General features: G+C 37.4%; 1 protein-coding gene across 3 annotated transcripts in view; it reads right to left on the bottom strand.

Annotated features, from left to right (window-relative positions):
- The window catches only part of ANKRD28 (ankyrin repeat domain 28), an 81,464-nt gene that overhangs the window by 21,636 nt on the left and 40,898 nt on the right, over positions 1-18,930 (bottom strand). For 2 of the 3 annotated variants that reach the window (XM_072412454.1, XM_072412453.1), the window contains exons 3-10: positions 16,043-16,121; positions 14,818-14,888; positions 13,117-13,317; positions 8,228-8,315; positions 7,979-8,121; positions 6,253-6,465; positions 2,910-2,988; positions 602-716 (exon numbers count right to left, since the gene is read on the bottom strand). In XM_072412454.1, the coding sequence (XP_072268555.1) occupies positions 602-716; positions 2,910-2,988; positions 6,253-6,465; positions 7,979-8,121; positions 8,228-8,315; positions 13,117-13,317; positions 14,818-14,888; positions 16,043-16,121 (989 nt within the window). Of the gene's footprint in view, positions 1-597; positions 717-2,909; positions 2,989-6,252; positions 6,466-7,978; positions 8,122-8,227; positions 8,316-13,116; positions 13,318-14,817; positions 14,889-16,042; positions 16,122-18,930 lie in introns of those variants that run through there. The other variant, XM_072412455.1, reaches the window with a different exon arrangement.

Genomic DNA, 18,930 nt, shown 5'->3' with positions numbered 1-18,930 from the left:
TGACACAGTGCTGTGTCAGCTCTAAACAGATCTTTGAGGCCCCTATATAGCTGGTGTGAAGAATTGTTACGTGTGCTACACCATAGCAACTGCAGATCTAAATAAAGGCTAAGACAGCACAGCACATACCTTTGCATATAAAAGGCTTTGGTTCTAATTTAAAGTTCCATCTTAATCAATTAAAAACACAAATATATTATCTATTCAATTTACCACAACATTATCACAAATGATGCAAAAGTTACAGACAATTACTGTTTTAGATGTAACATGAAAAGCATGAATTTCATCTAAGGGATTATTAGCCAGAAATAAACTGGAGTGCTGGAAAATATACTTCCTTGCTATGTCAATCTGGCCTTCAAATTTCACCTGTTGTATGGTAAAACATGAAAACTAACCCCATAGGCTTTAGCAGCACATTACTTTAATGTTTACTTTAAATGTTTTCTATTCCAATATTTTCCTGCAACTTCAAATATCCAGGTATAATAAAAACCTCTTATGTAAATCGGTTTCTGAAAATTAGTTAATTTGGGTATGGTGACCTGGGTACTGTAAAATTTATGGAACATGTATAATCGTTAAAGTATCCACTTACTTCGCTGTATCTGCACCACTGGTGATTAAAGTGTTAATGAGGAGCTCATGGCCATATCTAGCTGCTATGTGCAATGGTGTGTTTCCATTCTTATCTTCACAGTCTATCTCTGCTCCTGTTAAAGGAAACAAACATCATTTTACAAAAACTGGAGGGAAAAAAAAGGTATCACAAAAACTGCAGAAGTCATAAGAAAGCTGTCTGCTGAATGAAGAGTGGACATTCATCCCGAGTTGGCATACCTGAACACAAGTCTAACAAATAAACCAAATCTGAGTTTTTTTAATTATATGGGTCAGGCAAAAAAAATGATGGAGAGCTAAAGTAGGCGAAGACTTTGGATATGTTAAATTTACCGGCCAGGCCCATCAAATCACAATCTGTATTTGGATTTGCACATAAATCATTACACGTATAAACGTGAACTTTATAATAAGAATATAACAAATGATATTGCTGACCTCCTCCCACAAATGCAGCTTACCTGGTTATTACACTGACCTACTGGTTTCACCATTGCTCCTTACCAAACAGGAACAATAAGGCAGGTCAAAAAGTCAAAGTACTAAAGCCACATACACACGTGCAATAATCGTCGTTGGAAGGATCTTTCACGATCCTTTCCAACAACTAGCACTGCACGATGCATAAACGAGTGCTGTACATACAGCACCGTTCTGCTCTATGCAAAGGGAAGGGGGAGACCGACGGAGCAACACCCAGCTGCACGCTCTCCCCCTTCCCTTGCATTAGCATCGTTAGTTGTCCATCGTTCATGGATCCACCAAGACAATCATTCGGACGATGGATGACTGGCACTGTACACACGCCAGATTCTCGCCCGATATCGGCCCTGAGCTGATTATCGGGCGATAACCGTTGGACGTGTGTACGTAGCTCAAGTTTTACGTATACTTGTTTTGGGTCAGCAACCTAACACACTGCCACAAAAGCATTGCACGACGGCCTGGTAAATAACATTTTTTTTTTTTTTTTTTAGAAATGTTTAGCATTTGGGCAGCCTCCATTATATTTCCCTTTTAATCTTTGGGTGTTAGTAAGTAATGGTGGCCTCTATATTACTTTTGTAAATGGTATTGCTTTAACAGTATTCGTCTTCTTGTTGCCTTGTGAGATATTTAGCTACTATTTATTAACCTACATAGGGAGGATTTCCAATAGACATAAGGAATATTGCGAGAAAACAGAGAAAGACATTCCTTTAAATGATCAGTTCACTAGCACCAAGTCCTTAAGGGTGTGTGTGGGAGTGTGTGCTGCATATAAACTGTAGAAAGAGTATGGTTTAAGTAGCATGAAATACATAGCTGAAGGGAAACAAATGGTTGGGCGCATCCTAATATATAAAAGGTGGTGGCTCTGAAAATTTGTAAAATGCCCTCATCATCATCAATGCCAAAATTTGTCTGTGTGTACAAGTATAAAAACTTCAGTTATTGATTTCTGTAAAGAAAAAGCTTTTCTCAGAACAGCAACCAAAAATAGCCCAAAGCAAGAATTTACTTAATATTCACATTAGTTTTCAAATTGAGTATTTGTTTAAAATACACATTCTATTCAAATGTGTTACCCATGAAATGACACTTCATGTAACAAGCAAGCTGATCTGTTACTTAAATCTGAACATGATTTAGCAACCATATTCATGAAGTGACTTGCTAGATGGGATATTGGTAAACAAGATTATTAACACATGTTTTTTGAGATTATTATAGCCCAGTGCTAAGGATTATAAAACCCACTGAAAAATTGGGAAACGCCCTCCCTCATTTATCTTGAAATGTTTCATCTTTCGGAGAAATCCCATCGTCATTTTCAGATTATACAGGGACAGGCAAACCCAAATTATTTGTCATACCTGTATGTTAATGCTAAAAACAAAGATCAAAACCATAAAACATAAAAAGAAAAAAAAAAACACAATTGGTAAATAGTTAAAAGGATTCAGAAGAAATTATTATAGGTCTACAAAGGTAAGTATTTTAGTTTTTCCAAAGATAAATTAGGACTGTCAAAAACAAATCTTAGTATCTGTTGCATTTCATATTTCATAAGCACTTACAAAAAAAAAAAAAAACACTAAAACAAGCATTTACACATGAAACCACGTGCATTAATATGTATGCATTCAGGCACACAAACACACCTTACCAGTGCTAAGCAGAAGCTAAAGAACTGCGTTATTAAAAGTGAAGCATTACATCTGACAGACTAACAGACATAAATATTCACAACTAAATACTTAAAAAAAACATTTTAACAAAGGGCTTAATAATGAACGAATTACCATTCTGGATAATTATTTGGGACCTGGAAAAGCGACCATGGATGGCAGTCATATGAAGAGGAGTCTTCCCATCTTTACTCTGCAAAAAAAAAAAAATAAAAGCTTATTATACATCCTAACGTCACACATTTTAACATACCCTAAAATGTCCATAAATACTACAGCTCACACTGTTAGTTTATGAAGTCTGGGAATTTTCCCTGTACATCCCTATATTGTGTCAGGAAATGTTCCCATATGTTGAATATTAACAGCTGTTTGTTCCGTTGAAATCATTCCAACTGTTTAAAATCCACAGTTACAATTTCCCACTATCATTATCAACAGCATGGTCAAAAAAAAGTGGTACTGAGCAAAAATAGCACATTAGGTGGATCAGTAGATCCAGTGACAAAGGGAGGAAAAATTATATGCAAACTAACTTTTAGTAGAAATTTTAAGCTTGGTTTGCTCTTCTGGGATGTTGTTAGCTCCTAATTAATATGGGCAGTCTCCATTTAGCATATTTTCATTCTTAGGCTCAGTTTAAAATATGAAAGTTTGTGACAGGTTTACTGTAAGCTTAATAGGAAAAAGAAAACTGTAAATTCAAAAAATTTTGCACTCAAGCTTTTTATCACATGGAAATATCATTGTATAATCCTACCACAACGGTTAAGCTGCAAACGGCTTTGCTTTTTTTTTTTAACAAAGCTTTTTTTATGGAACAAAAATTGGACTAGAGAATAATTTTTCAAAGGCACAGCAGCCTTTTTCATGTTGAGCAAAATGAGAAAATCATAACCATTTTCAGTATATCGGGGACGCTTATTCAAGCATAACAAATGTGCTGTATGTTTAACACACTTCCCAAATGAATTTTCTAGTCAGTCATCCATGTAGGATGTCAAGAAAGTAGGTCAGCTTTGACTTAATTTTGGTTTCTTTCAAAATGCACTTAGGATTGAACCCTACAAGAAACTACATCTGACTTGATATAGTAACACTCCAGTGGATATCACTCACAAAGGATTCAGCACAAACATAATTGAAGCCTACTGAAAAAAACATATGGTAGTAGAACCATTATGGCACATCAGCCGCAAACACAATTTGCGGACAATGACAATATGAAATCTGTGACATTACTTTATAAGCCCATATGTCTTCTTACACAGAGGGCTTTCCTTGTAACTACAAACAGTAGTACGGAATTATAACACAAGTCATTTTTGAAAGGATTGATTACTATGACTTACAAAACACAAGTACAACTTCATTTTCCAAGTGAGCTAGCAAAACAAAGCTAATTTTAACCTGTAACAAAAATACCTATCCCTTTATGCAAATGGATGGAAAAAACATGCCATGCTAATCCATGTCAATGCATTTCTGTGCAAAGTAATCCCTATAAGGGCCCAAGAAACACACAGCACTGATCATACTGAGTGTAGGTTTAGCTGGAGGCTTAGTCCTCCAGCTAAACCTTCAGATCTCCTAAAGGCAGATGCAGACCCCACATGTATATGCAGGATATGTAGAAACATAGGGGGTAGCCTTCAGTGTTCTCTATTAAATCAATATTTTTTACACATTATGTGTGGCAGCCTCTAAATAGGAGATTTGAAGACCATACTTTTTAAGGATGCACATTACTCCCTAATAAATGTTGAAACCGACACCTCAGTATTGGGGAGGGTTGGGGCTGACTGAAAATAAAATAACTTATTTAGCCGCTACTCTGCAGCTTCCCAGTGTACTATAATTAAGAAATGTATACTTTATTTTTTACGCAAATTAGCAATCTGTTATCAACTGCTTATCTTGGAATAGGTAACTCGTTACAGCTACTCTTTATATACAACTATATATTACGTCATATTCAAAATTGTTATATCTGAGCATTTTGTTTTAGCTAATTGGTCAGTGCCAACCAACATCAGTAGATGTTTTTGAATATCTGCCGATTCATACTGTTAGTGTGAATCAGCAGATAAAACTTAGTTTTGCTGGAAAAAAAAAAAAAAAAAAAAAAAAAAATGTATTGCTGGTTTAATCAGATGTCATGTCCCTCCAAAGAAAAAAAAAATATTTAAATATATAATTTTTTTTTAATACACAGAAGCATAACAATCAAACATCTTTTATGCCATGTTCACATGGGTTAAGGGATAATTTACCATAAATAAAGGCTTCCAAAAGTTCTGAAAATGCTTTGTAAGAGGAAAAGAGAGGGAGTAGATAATATGTAGAACGTGCTGTAAAAAGCAGCCTTTCCCTGAATATGTGAAGGGCTGCATAAACTCTGGAACCAGTTAATTAGGGAAAACTCAGATTGAATTTGAGATTTATCACAGCTGTAAAATTTGCTGAATATCAAACTCAAAATCTTCCTTACAGCATCCTCCTCCTGAAAACTTTCTGTGCACTTATCAACTAAGGTTTCCTCTCAATCAAAACTGCCTATAAAAAAATCAAATATGAAAAGGACCTATGGAAGGAAGTAGTAGTAGATATTAAAGCTGTATATAAGTCAGATCCAGGGACCTGAATGCTAGGTCACTTATTTTTCCAGATTGGCCTGGTACTCCCTCTAACTGCAGTGGTTCCCATCACCAGCTTGTATGTCACAATAGGACATATGAACCTGCAAGGAAAACCGCAGTGGACAGATGGGGTAGCATGTATTCTTCTCAAACAGCAACTGGGAAGTAGAGCTGAGGTGGCCATTTTATACATAGGTTGCTTGAAAATAGGTAAATACTTTGTTTAATGGGTGACATTTTTGTAAAAGTGACCCTCTGGTAAATTGGTCACTTTAGACCCTAGACCCTGTTAAAAGGCTATTCATTTAAACTTTTGCAAATTGTAGGCATTTTATTTACCTGTAAAGCCTACCTCATGTAGATATCTGAAAGCCCTGAGACCGCTGCTTGGTGCTCCTATGTTGCAAAAGCAGTCTCTGAGACTCAGATCTGTTACTCCAATGTTATGTTGGGAGTAGAGTAATTTAGACACTTTTAGAAAAGGAAAAGAATGGCATGCAAGGAAGGAAGTGGTATTAGAAGGAATGTACTCAAAAATTTTCTAGCAAGTGTTAAAGCATAGTACAAGTGAATAAAAAATATTTATAGCAAATGAAAAACACAGAAAGCATTTAAAATAGATTTTTGTGCTTTCACCTGTAAATTTTTGCAGTTGGTGGAAGGGTCTGCTTAAAATCTATGCCATAGAAACCATCAAAAGGGAGATCCTTGACTAGCAGTCTAAATGTCTGGGTCGTTACACCTGTTTAACATTTCTTTACAACACCTCCGAGCAACAGAGCACAACTATTTTTTTTTTTCGTATGTTTTTACTTTACCTTAATATTTACATCTGCACCATTACAGACCAAAAGCTCAAGACACAGGGCTCCATGTGTAGAAGCAGCAGCAAAGTGCAGAGGAGAAAATCCTCGTTCATTCACTTGGTTCACATTAGCACCACAATCTAGGAGTTCATTCACAACCACATCTTGACCATTGTAGCAGGCCACGTGAAGAGGTGTGTTTCCATAAGCATTTGATTCGTTCATCTAAGAGGAAACATGGGAAACATTTAACACATCACAGAAAAATCAAACATTGTCGTTTGTATTCAATTATAGTAGACCTGTCCCACACCATGGTATTCTACCATCAATACATTTCAGTTTGCAATAAAAATGTGCACATGTTAACATACATAGCTTCCATTAAGAATAACTATAAATCTACATTCCCTCCCATGTGTAATCCTGCAAGACATGTTAAAATTAACAGATTTTCAGTGAGTATTTTGAACAATGGAACCAAGGTAAAACCACCGCCAATAGCAACCAGGTTCCTTATTTTGCTCCTAAATGTAAGCAATGTAATTAAAGGGTCAGTTGTCAGTACTATTTTTTTTCTTTAGGAAGGTAAACCTGGACTACTCTTTATTAACTTTTCTCAAGGTCAATTATCCTTTACAGACCAGCAATTTATATTTTACCAGCACATTTTAATTTGTTTATTAGAGTAAGAAACTGTTAATTTTGTACTGACAGGGGGTCGGATGTGTTGTAAACCAGCGGTCGCCAATCGGTGGTCCTCTAGAAAATTTTGGTAGTCAGCAGCTCTGGTTCCCTGTATGGACATAACCTCCGCCCACTCTTCCATTGCAGGCTCAGAGCTGCTTGCTAAACATCCTGGGGGGACAGTGGCCCAGGGCTGTTAACACAAATTTTGTTGCGTCCACAGCCCTGCACCACTGTCCCTCCCAGAATTTAGAAAGCAGGTCTTAGCCTGCGATGGGAGAGTAGGCGGGTTCTGGCATCATTACATCACTCTGGGGGAAGTTTCTTCCCCTTTAGGTGACACATGGATCCCCGCGCATGTGCAGTCCGAATTCAGAGAATTTAGTGGTCTGTGAGGTCAGAGAGGATGGCGACTCACTGCTGTAAACCATGTGCCCACTTTAACCACTCCTATTCAAAAGAATGGGAGCAGCTAAGAACCATTTCATACACACGTTTGTGGTCAACAAGCTGACCTCACTACTGAGGATCACTCACTCAATGTTTTAAGGGTGTTTAGAGAAGCATAAAGACCAACTATGTGGCATGGGCCTAAAAACACACTTTGGATGTAACATGTGACAGGTGAAAGAGCAGTTTTACAACTTTTTTATGAAGAATTACAACTAACTGACAAATAACTGTCTCTCCTTTATGGAACCCTGAGTTACTGTCAAAGTGCAGCCTCAAGGCTACTGAAAGGTCAGGGGTTTGCTCTTGTTCGAAAGCAGGCAGCACTAAGTGCTTCAGTAGCCCAGGGAACGTAATAAAAGCAATGAGCCGTCAAGGCCAGTACTGACACAGCGAATGCTTTTTCAGCCTTGGAGATGCAACTGATAACTTAGCTGGATACAGCTTTTCCTTAAAGCAAGCCACAAAGATTTTATGAACACAGGTATCTATAAACACGTTGGAATAGCTTCTAACAATACACAAACATATTATAGAAAACAAACAAGATTTTATTCTCTCCAAAGAAAAGGTGTGAAAACACTTTCTGCTTTCCACTTACATCAACTCCTAGATCCAAAAGATACTTAACCACGCTGATCATCCCACTTGAGGCCGCGGCATGGAGCGGTGTGTACGATTTCTTGTCTTTGCACATTACTTCTGCTCCATGAGTCACAAGAAGTTTTACAACTTCAATATGACCTGACAAAATCAAACAAAGGGTTCAAACAAGTTATTTTCTGCTGTGCTTGAAAACACAATATTTAAAATCTTTAAGAAATTGCATTCAGCATAGACAGAATCATACCCATGTATGCAGCCCAATGTATCGCTCGCCTGTCCTTCTTGTCAAATGCGTTGATGTTGGCACCTCGTGATAAAAGTAAACTGACCATCTAAAATATAAAGAAACAAGTTGACAATTTGACAACAAAAAAAAAGTTACTAGATTTTGGAAGAGATGTAAGGTATCATAACACAAACGTTTAAATGACAAACGTATATTCCTTCTTTATTGCTATGTCTATTTTTGGGAGAGTCTGCCCATTTGTAGGATAAAACAAATTTTGGGATGCCAGAACAAAGGGTAAATCAAATTAAAACAGATGTTGCAATGTCAACTAAGAGCATTTCACTCTCTTTAATAAGACTTCCTCCTATCTTCTGTTTCAAATCCAGGACAAATATGTATCTTTAGATATGCTTTTACACACAAAGACCTTCTAATGGAACACTTCTCTTTAAGGTGGTGTTAGTTCAGGTGATGAAAAAAAATAACTACTGCAGAAATGCCATAGACCAGGGGTCCTCAAACTACGGCCCGCGGGATGAATACGGCCCCCTGAAGTTGTCCATCCGGCCCGCCGGCTGCTGAGGCTGCTTCTCCTGCTTGAGCTCTGGCTGCCTGCCATCTGCACTCCAGGGAACCCGGTCACGTGACACCACTGTTGCCGGGGTAACGCTGGAGCTGTCGGGCTGAAGCCATCAGGCAGAGAAGGTATGAGCAAAGCAGAGACTCACTGCTGACTTCATTCCCTGCTCACTGCTGCACAAATGTACATGATCAATGTACATTTGTAAATAGTATAAACATACTATGCACATTGATCATGTACACATGTGCTCCATGTATGAAGGCAGCAGTGAGTGACAGGTAGCAGACACTGACAAAGTTTTTTTAGCAGCCCTTTTTAAATTAATAAAAAGTGTGGGGTAGTGTTGGGTGTAGGGTAGGGTGTATAAAAAGAAGCAAATTAATGAATTGCTTGAGATTATTCATTTGCATGGAAAATGCAAGATAAATTTGCATTTTCAATACACACAGTGAAAATTCAAATTTATCTGTGCATTTTCCAATGCACATAGGAATTGAGGAATAATTTCAAGCAATTTTAAAGCCAAAGTAAACACCACTTTTTGTTTTAATGATCGGCAAGTGTGCTGTGCATATAGTATTGTTCTTTCATGTTTTTTATACAATAAATACATTTTATATGTTTTTTATACAATAAATACTATTTTATACAATAAAATAGTTTTGTGCAGTGTGCATAAGAATCTTCTCCTGTTTTTTTTCAAACTATAGTACGGCCCCCCGACAGTCTGAGGGACCGTGAACCGGCCCCCTGTTTAAAAAGTTTGAGGACCCCTGCCATACACTATACATGCTGCCAATACCCCCAGAGTGACGTCATTATGAGATAATCCCGCCCACTCTCCCATCACAGATCTGGACCTGCGATGGGAGAGTGGGCGGGTTGTGTGCAGGGTCACAGCCCGTCCACTTGCCCGAGCCTGGGAGCTGCTTGGGGTACGTTGTTCGCAGCTGTGGCCGGTGCTTCCCCCCCAGCGGGGTCCTTCTCCTGACCCCGCCTGGGGGTGCACCGACCAAAGTAGCGGACCCCCAAAAATTTCTCGCAGACCACCGGTTGACAACCGCTGCTGTAAAGGACATTATGTTTCTTTATTTTGTTTTAAAAGAGAGAGAAAAAGAAAAAAAAAGGATTAGGCAAGTTTAATATTACAAAAGGAACAGATGATTTCCCTTCTCCAACAAAATATATTAGGCTGCCAAATTGCAATCATCATTTAAAAAATACAATGCCAGCAATCCACCAAGTACACTAAATAAACTTCAGTGTTCATGTGTGGGTGTTACAACATCCCAGCCTGGCCAATCAAGATGGCGGCATGGGGTGAGTGTATTTAAAAAATTGTGATGCCTGTTTCTTCTGCGATAAAGGACCTACCTAGTCTTAAATCTTTAGGTGTAAGGGTTTTGTTCCGTTTTAAACATTTTATGTGTGCATATCTAGTATTTTTTTTTTCTCTGCAAAACACACAGCTCTTCTGGGAAAAAAATCCTAATACTCAAGAAACCTGTGCTTTTTGGGAATAAATTATGTTTTCCTGATAAAACTTTACCAAATGATCCAAAAAAACTCTTTTTTAACCTTCAAAGAAGATCATCTGTTTGCAACATGTGCACTCAGGCTTTTGGTGCAATGCTCCACCCATCCTACTTCTGGTCTTGCACTATTTCCTACTCATGTCAGACCACCCATGTTTCTCTGATGTGATGGACAGTAGAAGATGCAAGGAAAAGTGCACAACATAAAAAAGTTACTTATGTAGCACTTTTATTACTACTGTAGCAAAGATTTGCTTTTTTCAGAATAGTCTCTCAATGATTGGCTAATCATGCTGACATTACAAATTCAACATGAAAGTGGAGGAGGAGCAGCTCCTAATCCGATCTGCAGTAGCTGAAGCTGCTAACATTTGAGTCCTTTTCAGTTTTCGACCAGCTGATCATATTACACTACCAAAATGCAACATTATTAATGTAGCTTTTATTCTGCCACATGTATTACCATCCACTTTCTGTTTTAAAACAAACTCTAGAATCTGTACACAAATAGAGAAAGGACTAGTCAGCAGCATTGCCTGTGCTCTCTCTACAGCTGATCTTTTCTCCATTGCAGTTGTTATTCATTATTCTGCAGCCAGCTTGGTAGAGGAATAGGTCTTTGCTCATGTCCAAGCCTTCAGTATTGAGATTGGTATTGACCCCACTAAAATTTACCTCAAATCACCTGAGACCATGCTGTAGAAATACACCTAAAAGGCAATGAGCATTGGAGAACCTAGAACATTCTCACATTGTGCAATGTAATTTTTCAGGAGGCAGTTAGGGCAAAAAGGTTTACTTTATAGCCAAATTCAAGCTGCCTAATATATTAGGAAACTCAGGCTTGGGAAAAGCAGAAAAGCGTTTTCAGTAAGACAGGAAATCCGCTTTGAAGCTTCATATTCAACAACAAATATCTTCACTTCTGATAAGATTCACAATCTTTCAGCAAGTAAGCATTTACTGTAACAACTTCTGACAAACCCCTTAGTCTATAAATATCTTCTAAGGACATTAGTACAAGAAAATTTCTGTCAATATTTGCTTTCAGTGACCATTTTACTTAGACTCACTGTGACACTCCTAAAAGAAATGGTTGTTACTAGGACAAAGGCACAGCTGAAAAAATACATTTTAAGTAGTTCTAATCATACCATACAAAAAACGGGTACAGATGACCCGACATGTTATAACACTTCCATGATCTTATCAGAGTACATTAAAAGTTCTGACTAGAGCTGCATTTTAAGCATAACTTTACATGTTTTGCTTACTAGCCTTTTCTGGTTAGTGTACAACTAATAGTTTAGAAAAATATATAGCATATCTTTGCACTTTCTCCTGTCTTTTCGGGCAAGCACTGCAAAGTCAAGAGGTGGGGGGGGGGGGTGCATGGATATGTATAGTGTTCCTGCTCCCAACAGGCATTATCAGCCAATAGCAATACTGCCTGCTGAGTAAATTAACAATGAAGCTCAAACTTTAAAATGGTTGTTAAAGTATACAGCCCAGAAGTTACCACTAGCAGATGGTTGCTGGGGACAGAAAAGCTCCCAAGTTCCCTTTAGTTTTAACTCCTCACTGTAACTTGCTAAATATATTGGACTGGGGAGCACAGGCCAGTCAGAGTTGTTGTACTGACCCCTAATCACCTCTGAAAGCACCAACTTTGGGTTTGTAGAAGTCAGGAACCACCCATGCACCAATGAAGGAACATGGCTTGGACTGATGAACTGCATTTTCTTTTAAAGAATATGGATGGTGGGGTGCCTGTGCATCTGGATGGCAGGCTGGTAAAGGCACTGTGACTTGAAGGACCTGCTGCTAACTTCTACACAGTCAGGGGTTTTAATGCTTTAACTATCAGTGTTCATGTCACATGAAATCTGCAACCAGAGTTAAAAGAGTGGCATATCTGTAAACTCCCATGTTGAAAGAAGTGGTACTTTAACAGGAGAGAGGTTTTATTTTCCCCATTAACAGTGCAGCCATTAAGCTTGCACAATGAAACTCTGAAAACTGTTGTCCTGCTTCTTCCTAAGCTACACAAACATACAACACTACAAATCCAAACGACAAATAAGTAGTTGCATTACTCTATCAAGCTTTTTGGTAGTTAAAATTTTTTTTCCAAAATTAGGAACATTTCCACAATGTGCTTATTTGAAGCAACCTAAATTAACAGCTCCAAATGGCAAACATGGGTTTTTTATACACACAGGTCAGCGTGAGCAATAATTCTAGCATACAATACAGCAAATAACGTAATGCTATAAACCTTTTCAATGAAACAAAAGAACTGTTTCTAATTTAGGCTTACCTACTTATAAAACATTAACACAGATCAATTCAGCAAGACATTTGATCGAGAGAGAGATCGAGAGAGATCGAGAGAGAGAGAGAGAGATCGAGAGAGAGATCGAGAGAGAGATCGAGAGAGAGAGAGAGAGAGAGAGAGAGAGAGAGAGACTGACTTAAAATGAGGCACATAAGTAGGTTTCTTGAATTGTATTCATTGCCACAGGGGACATGCCACTTATAGCAAACCTATTTCACAGGGAGGGAAGAGTTGAATAGCTTGAGTACATTCAAGCAGAGCTGCTAAATTTGCACAGCAGATGTCTCTAAAGAACATTACTGTGACTGAATATGATTGCAGCCTAGAGGTCTCTAACAAAATAATTGCTCCGAAGGCCCTGTGCGGCTGTTTTGGGTTTGCTTATAAATGCAATATTGTGTGAGTGTTTGGACTTGCATATAAATAAGACATATGTGCCCCATCATACCTCAACATGACCGCTGAAGGCTGCATGGTGTAATGCTGTTCTCCCTGCTCGGTCAGATACGTTAACATTGCTAAGAAGAGGCACAAGTGCTTCTGCACACTTCACAGCTTTGTTTGCAGCAGCTATGTGCAAGGGGGTCTGCCAGTTTTTGTCGCGGGCGTTGACATCTGCTGAATGCTTTAACAACACCTGAACAGCATCCTGTGGACACAAATAGAAACTGTCAAATATGCAACATCATAAAAGATTAATGGCACACAATTCCCAAACACAGGCTTCACTAAGAGCTTGAGTTACTAAAAGATGAGCAGATGTTAAAATTCCAGTGCAATATATTCCTGTGTCCCCACATGCAAACATGCTAAGTTACAACTTGAAGAAAAAAAAAAGGGGGGGGGGGAGCCAGTAAAGACATGTTTTTAAAGGCGAAGGCTCCAGTTCCATCTTGTCATTTCTTCCTTTTATCTTAGAATACACCATAATACAGCTAAAATACACCTTATATGAACCACCATACTAATAATATTTTATTAATAATAATAACAACCTCAGAGAGGTTGATCATTATAAACTGATATTTAAATTTTTGGTGAATTCCAGAGACTTAAAGCCAACGGAACGGGCGACTACTCGCCTATCCCAGTTCCATCACAGGATGCCTCCATCTTCAGTCTTCCGCCATCTTGATTGGCCATGCTGGGAGAATGTAACTCCCACGTTCATTCATTCTCGGCACAGGCAAGAGAAGCTGGAACCGCCATGTTTCCTTGGCAACCAACGCCGAGCTGCACGTGCACAGCTCCGCAAAATCTGATATTTCTGAAGTGACATTGCCTATGCCTTTCTGCAATAATCATTTGCCAGAATCTCAGAAGTTCATTTTAGGCAAGTGGCATTTTAGGCATTTCCAAAAAAAAAAAAAAAAAAAACAATCTGCCAGATAGATTTCCAATGTATTTTACTTTATGGAGAATATTAAAGAGAATCTGAAACAAGCTAAAGTGGGTCAGGAAAGACCTGTCCACAGACCACTAATCAACCAAAATCTTGCCACAAGATGTATATATCTGTATTTACCCCTATTTAATGGACAGCGCTGCGTAATATGTTGGCGCTATATAAATCCTGTTTAATAATAGTAACAATAATAATAATAATAGTATTTTACACTTGCTATTTATCTGTAAAGGCCTCCCTTGTGTAGAAGTCCAAAAGCTCTGAGGCTGCTGCTGGGTAATGCCACCTTTAATGTGATATCGGCATCCCCAGAATCAGAACTGTCACTCAAATACCAGTGTTGTATTCCCTTTTGCTCCTACCTGGGAAGCTACATACCACAATCCTCACACAGACACATTTTCTGCTCTTCTAAATAGCGTGCAATAATAATGGCAATTGTAAACTTTAACATGGAACTAAAGTCCCACTTTAAAAAAACATTTCGGCCCAGCTGTCGGGGATACCCGGCAATCTTTGCTTCCCTTTGGAATGCCGGGAGTGAATGAACTCCTGCAAGCAAGTTATCCTGGCCTGGCCATTCAAGATGGCATAAACAAAATGACCCAGAAGACACTAAAACATAAAGGACGCATGCTATTGGAATTGTCGATTGTTTTCATGTCTTATTTTTGAAGCAATAAATTAATAAGATTGCAATATTATGGGAGAAGGTGCCAATGGGATGGGAGCTTTTATCCATACCTCACTGCGGGATGCCACAGCTCTGTGTAGAGGAGTTAACCACTTGCTGTCTTTGGCATTTACTCTAGCTCCTGAAAGAGAAAAAAACACAATGCTTATTATTTTATAATATAATTATACTAACATTTCAGTTAACAAATGAAGGAAGCCACGATTTCAATTAGTTTGTTTTGCAGAATATAAATGCACATGCTGCCTGTAGGACACAACATAGATTTTGTTCCTGGTAACCCTAGTTATGCGAACCATACATGACCAAGTGATCTAAGCATTGCAAACAAGTGGGTGACCAAGTCTTACACCACACCCCCACCTAATTTTTTTTTTAACCATCATTAACATGAGATGAGAGGAGCTTTCTTTGTTATAAATCTCAACCAATATTTCTTCATACTTGTCCCTGTTTAGTGGCTCGACACTCAATATATACTGGCAACAAAACCGAATGTATATATTTACATACACAACCACACCGCATGTGACAAACCAAACCACAATGTCTAATTTTGTTGAGTTCTAGAATGTTGTCCACAAAACAAAGTTCCTTGACAGACAAAAGGGCTCAATGAGATGACTCACTGATCATAGCAGCAGCCATAAGAAGAAGTAACCGCAGCAACAAACAGATATGTACAACAACATTAAACAGGGGGAAAAAAAACCCACAGGAAGTCTATAAGACTATCTTGTGTCAGATTATTCAACTTTTACTTGTCTGGGTTTTCAGAACTTCCTTCTTCACGTGAGTTGATATAGCTCTCTGAATTGTTAGCAGGGAATGTACTGGGTATAATAGCAGTGCTTCAGGTAGCAATGGAACACAACCCTTTCGGGTAATCTCAAATAGAATGGTCTAACTATGATATAGAGACTGCTCTGGGTCCTTGTTCTGAGATGACAAAAAAAGTTTAATATAATACGAAATTAGTTGTTAAATGCCACTGATGTAAAATGAAAGCATCATGTACATTACCTGGTCTTTAACAGCCAGCATTGCATAAATCAAACATCTCATTTATCAGTACAATATTCTTTTCAAAACCAATCCATAACATAACATGCTACTTTGAACCCAGTGCTAATAACAATTCCTGCTCTATCTTCAGACCAAAGGTGAAGGAAAATCTCAGTGGGACAACAAAAAATACCCTGACAACCTTTAACCCCTTCCCTACTTTATCCAACTTAAGAAATGTTTTGGCAAAAGTAAACACACAAAGCATACCAGATAAAATGAGAAGCTCTATAATTTCTGCATCCCCCAAGTAGGCAGCTGCATGGAGTGGTGTTCTTTTCTCATTATCCTGTAAGAACAGAGAAAATACTATTTAAAAAAATGTTCTGCAAAGAAAAATGAAAAAACATTTAATTTGCATTCCATGTAAGACACTAATAAAAACACAAGTAAAATTTTAAACCTAGGCAAATTCTTCACCAACCGTAAATCATGACCTAAGGCTAAAGAAAAACACAGTTCCCAGGCTGACATCTGTTACACGGAATGAATAAGTAGACGTATCTTTACTGATATTAAGGATACATATTAAGACTGCAAATTGGTGTCCACACTGTTGAACTAGAAGGATTCTCTAAAGCAGGGTAGCTTTAATAATTTTCATTAGGAATGCAAGTCCACATTCCCTTATTCTTTTAAAATGTTTCCACAAGTGTAAGGTGAATTTTAGTAAACAGCACAAATGGCCCTTTCACATGCATGTGTATGCAATAAATGGTATTGTGCATATTTTCAGATACGTCTATACATGCTTTTAACGTGTTTAAACACACATGCACGGTTCAGTCCTTGTGTTATGCAAAGTGCCAGAGCAACAATCAAGAACATAGGTATGCATGGTGTAACATGGTATGTTTATCTTCCAGAACAAGCATTTATGCAAAAACACTACGTATTATATATTTAATGTGTTTCTTTGCTAAAACTGGTCCACCAGCTACCCCAAATAAGAATAGATGATCCAGCAGCAGTGAGTGAATTCCTCCCATTAGCAGAGCTCCAGGCACCTAAACTGAATTATATTTCACATATGATCATATCTATAGATTTTTGATAAAAATATTAACACCAAACAAGAAAAACAAAACTTTTTCTGAACATATTTGTCCAATTTATCTGATATTCAGCAGAGTTTTCTGATTTTAAATGGACTGATTGCTAGGGATGGCAGCTGCACGACAGGATGAAATATAACTTCTAGGACAGACGTGTATCTTTCCCCAGTGACGAGGGAAGAAACTCAACTAGCCAATAGGTGTATTACTTTGAATAGATAGAAAACATGATCAACACAAACATAAAAGGAAGAGTGAGCAACCAAACAGCATTTACCCTGAATTTTATGTTGGTTAAAGAACGCATCAGCTCAAACGCCAATGCAAACATACATATAGACTGCAGTATACATTAAAATCAATCTAAATTTACTCTTCTAATAGTGTGGATAATGTGAACATTATAATTTACTTATGAGAACCGGATCCAATATCAACTATCAGATTTTTAATTATAAGAGTAAACCTATTCAGCAGATTAAGCGACTTTGCAATCCCTACACCAGTGCTGAACATGCATTAGTGCTGTATGTCTAAATGCTAAGTCTGCAAACTGGATAGATGAGGCAAATGTACCAATAATGGAGCAGTATTTCAGCAGTGTGCAAAAGAAACAGCTGCAGCTGGAAGTATATTACCCAATTTTTAGAACTATCAACTGTACTAAAAATATATCACAGCTAACATAAGGGAACACATCTATAGAATTTATTATAATTTGAATAATTATTATACAAGGAACAGGTAAACTAAAATACACAAGTCCTAATTATTATTATTAATATTAAACAGGATTTATACAGCGCCAACATATTACGCAGCGCTGTACAATAAATAGGGATTGCAAATGACAGACTAATACAGACAGTGATACAGGAGGAGAGGACCCTGCCCCGAAGAGCTTACAATCTAGTAATTATGAGATTCTTTATGCCTAAGTAGATAACTCTTTTAAATGAATGGGAGCTATATTAATATTACACAGTATTTATATACATATTACACAGTGCTTTACAAAGTCCATAGTCATGTCACTAGCTGTGCCTCAAAGGGTGTCCCTACCTCAGTCATATGTTAATGTCTTTATGTATGTTAATCTCTAATAGAATCTAAGGTCAATTTTGGGAGGAAGCCACCTAACTCAACCTCATGTTTCTGGAATGTGGAAGAAAAGTGGAGTACCCAGAGAAAACCCACACAAACACGGGGAGAACCTGCAACCTCCATGCAGATAGTATCCTGGACCAGGGATATACAGCTAAAATTAGATGGAAAGTATAAAATATCTTAACAAAACAGTTAATCAACATGGCCACCAGTCTCTGTCAAAGAAAATAAGAAAAGGTCCATGTTTAGCCTTAAATATCATTACACTACCCATTTTTATCATATAAACGTTTAAACTTTTAAGAAGCATATTTTTCAACTAGAACATATGCCAAATGTGATGAACTAAAATATACATGCAACAGTGATTATAATCGACAGTTCTATATTGAGAACAGAGCTTTTAAACACCTCAATTATTCTGGAAAACACTAAAGGGGACATAAAAAATTGGACATTTTGCAAAGAAAAAAAAAAAAGTAAAAAAAAAAATTATACATACATACACACACATATATATATATATATATATATATATATATATATATATATATATATAGTTAAACTTGAATTTATTGTCCAAAACCAGAATTATGAAAATGAAAATAAATGTTTGAGTAAAAATGCCAACGGTGGTGTAATCAACATTCTGACATGTTTGCTATAAAAAGAGCAGGGTTTTTCTTATTTCCTGTCGTAGGTACTGCAGAATTGTTTTACACATTCAGCTTTACATTCCGTTAGAGAATGTGCCACCTCTCTATTCGTTTAGTGTTCCTATCCCAATTTTCCATGTCTTTCAATGAAATGTATTTTTTCCCCACAATATTTAGAAATATAACTATAAATATATAGATAAAAAAAAATTCTAAGTCTGAAAGTCTAAAATTTTGCTTTTTTTTTTTTTTTTTTTTAAACTCCCTTCAAACAGACAAG

Source organism: Pyxicephalus adspersus, chromosome 5, assembly GCF_032062135.1.
Source record: "Pyxicephalus adspersus chromosome 5, UCB_Pads_2.0, whole genome shotgun sequence".
Taxonomy (NCBI): domain Eukaryota; kingdom Metazoa; phylum Chordata; class Amphibia; order Anura; family Pyxicephalidae; genus Pyxicephalus; species Pyxicephalus adspersus.
The sequence above is the reverse complement of the archived record's forward strand: the minus strand, read 5'-3'. Positions and strand labels throughout refer to the sequence as shown.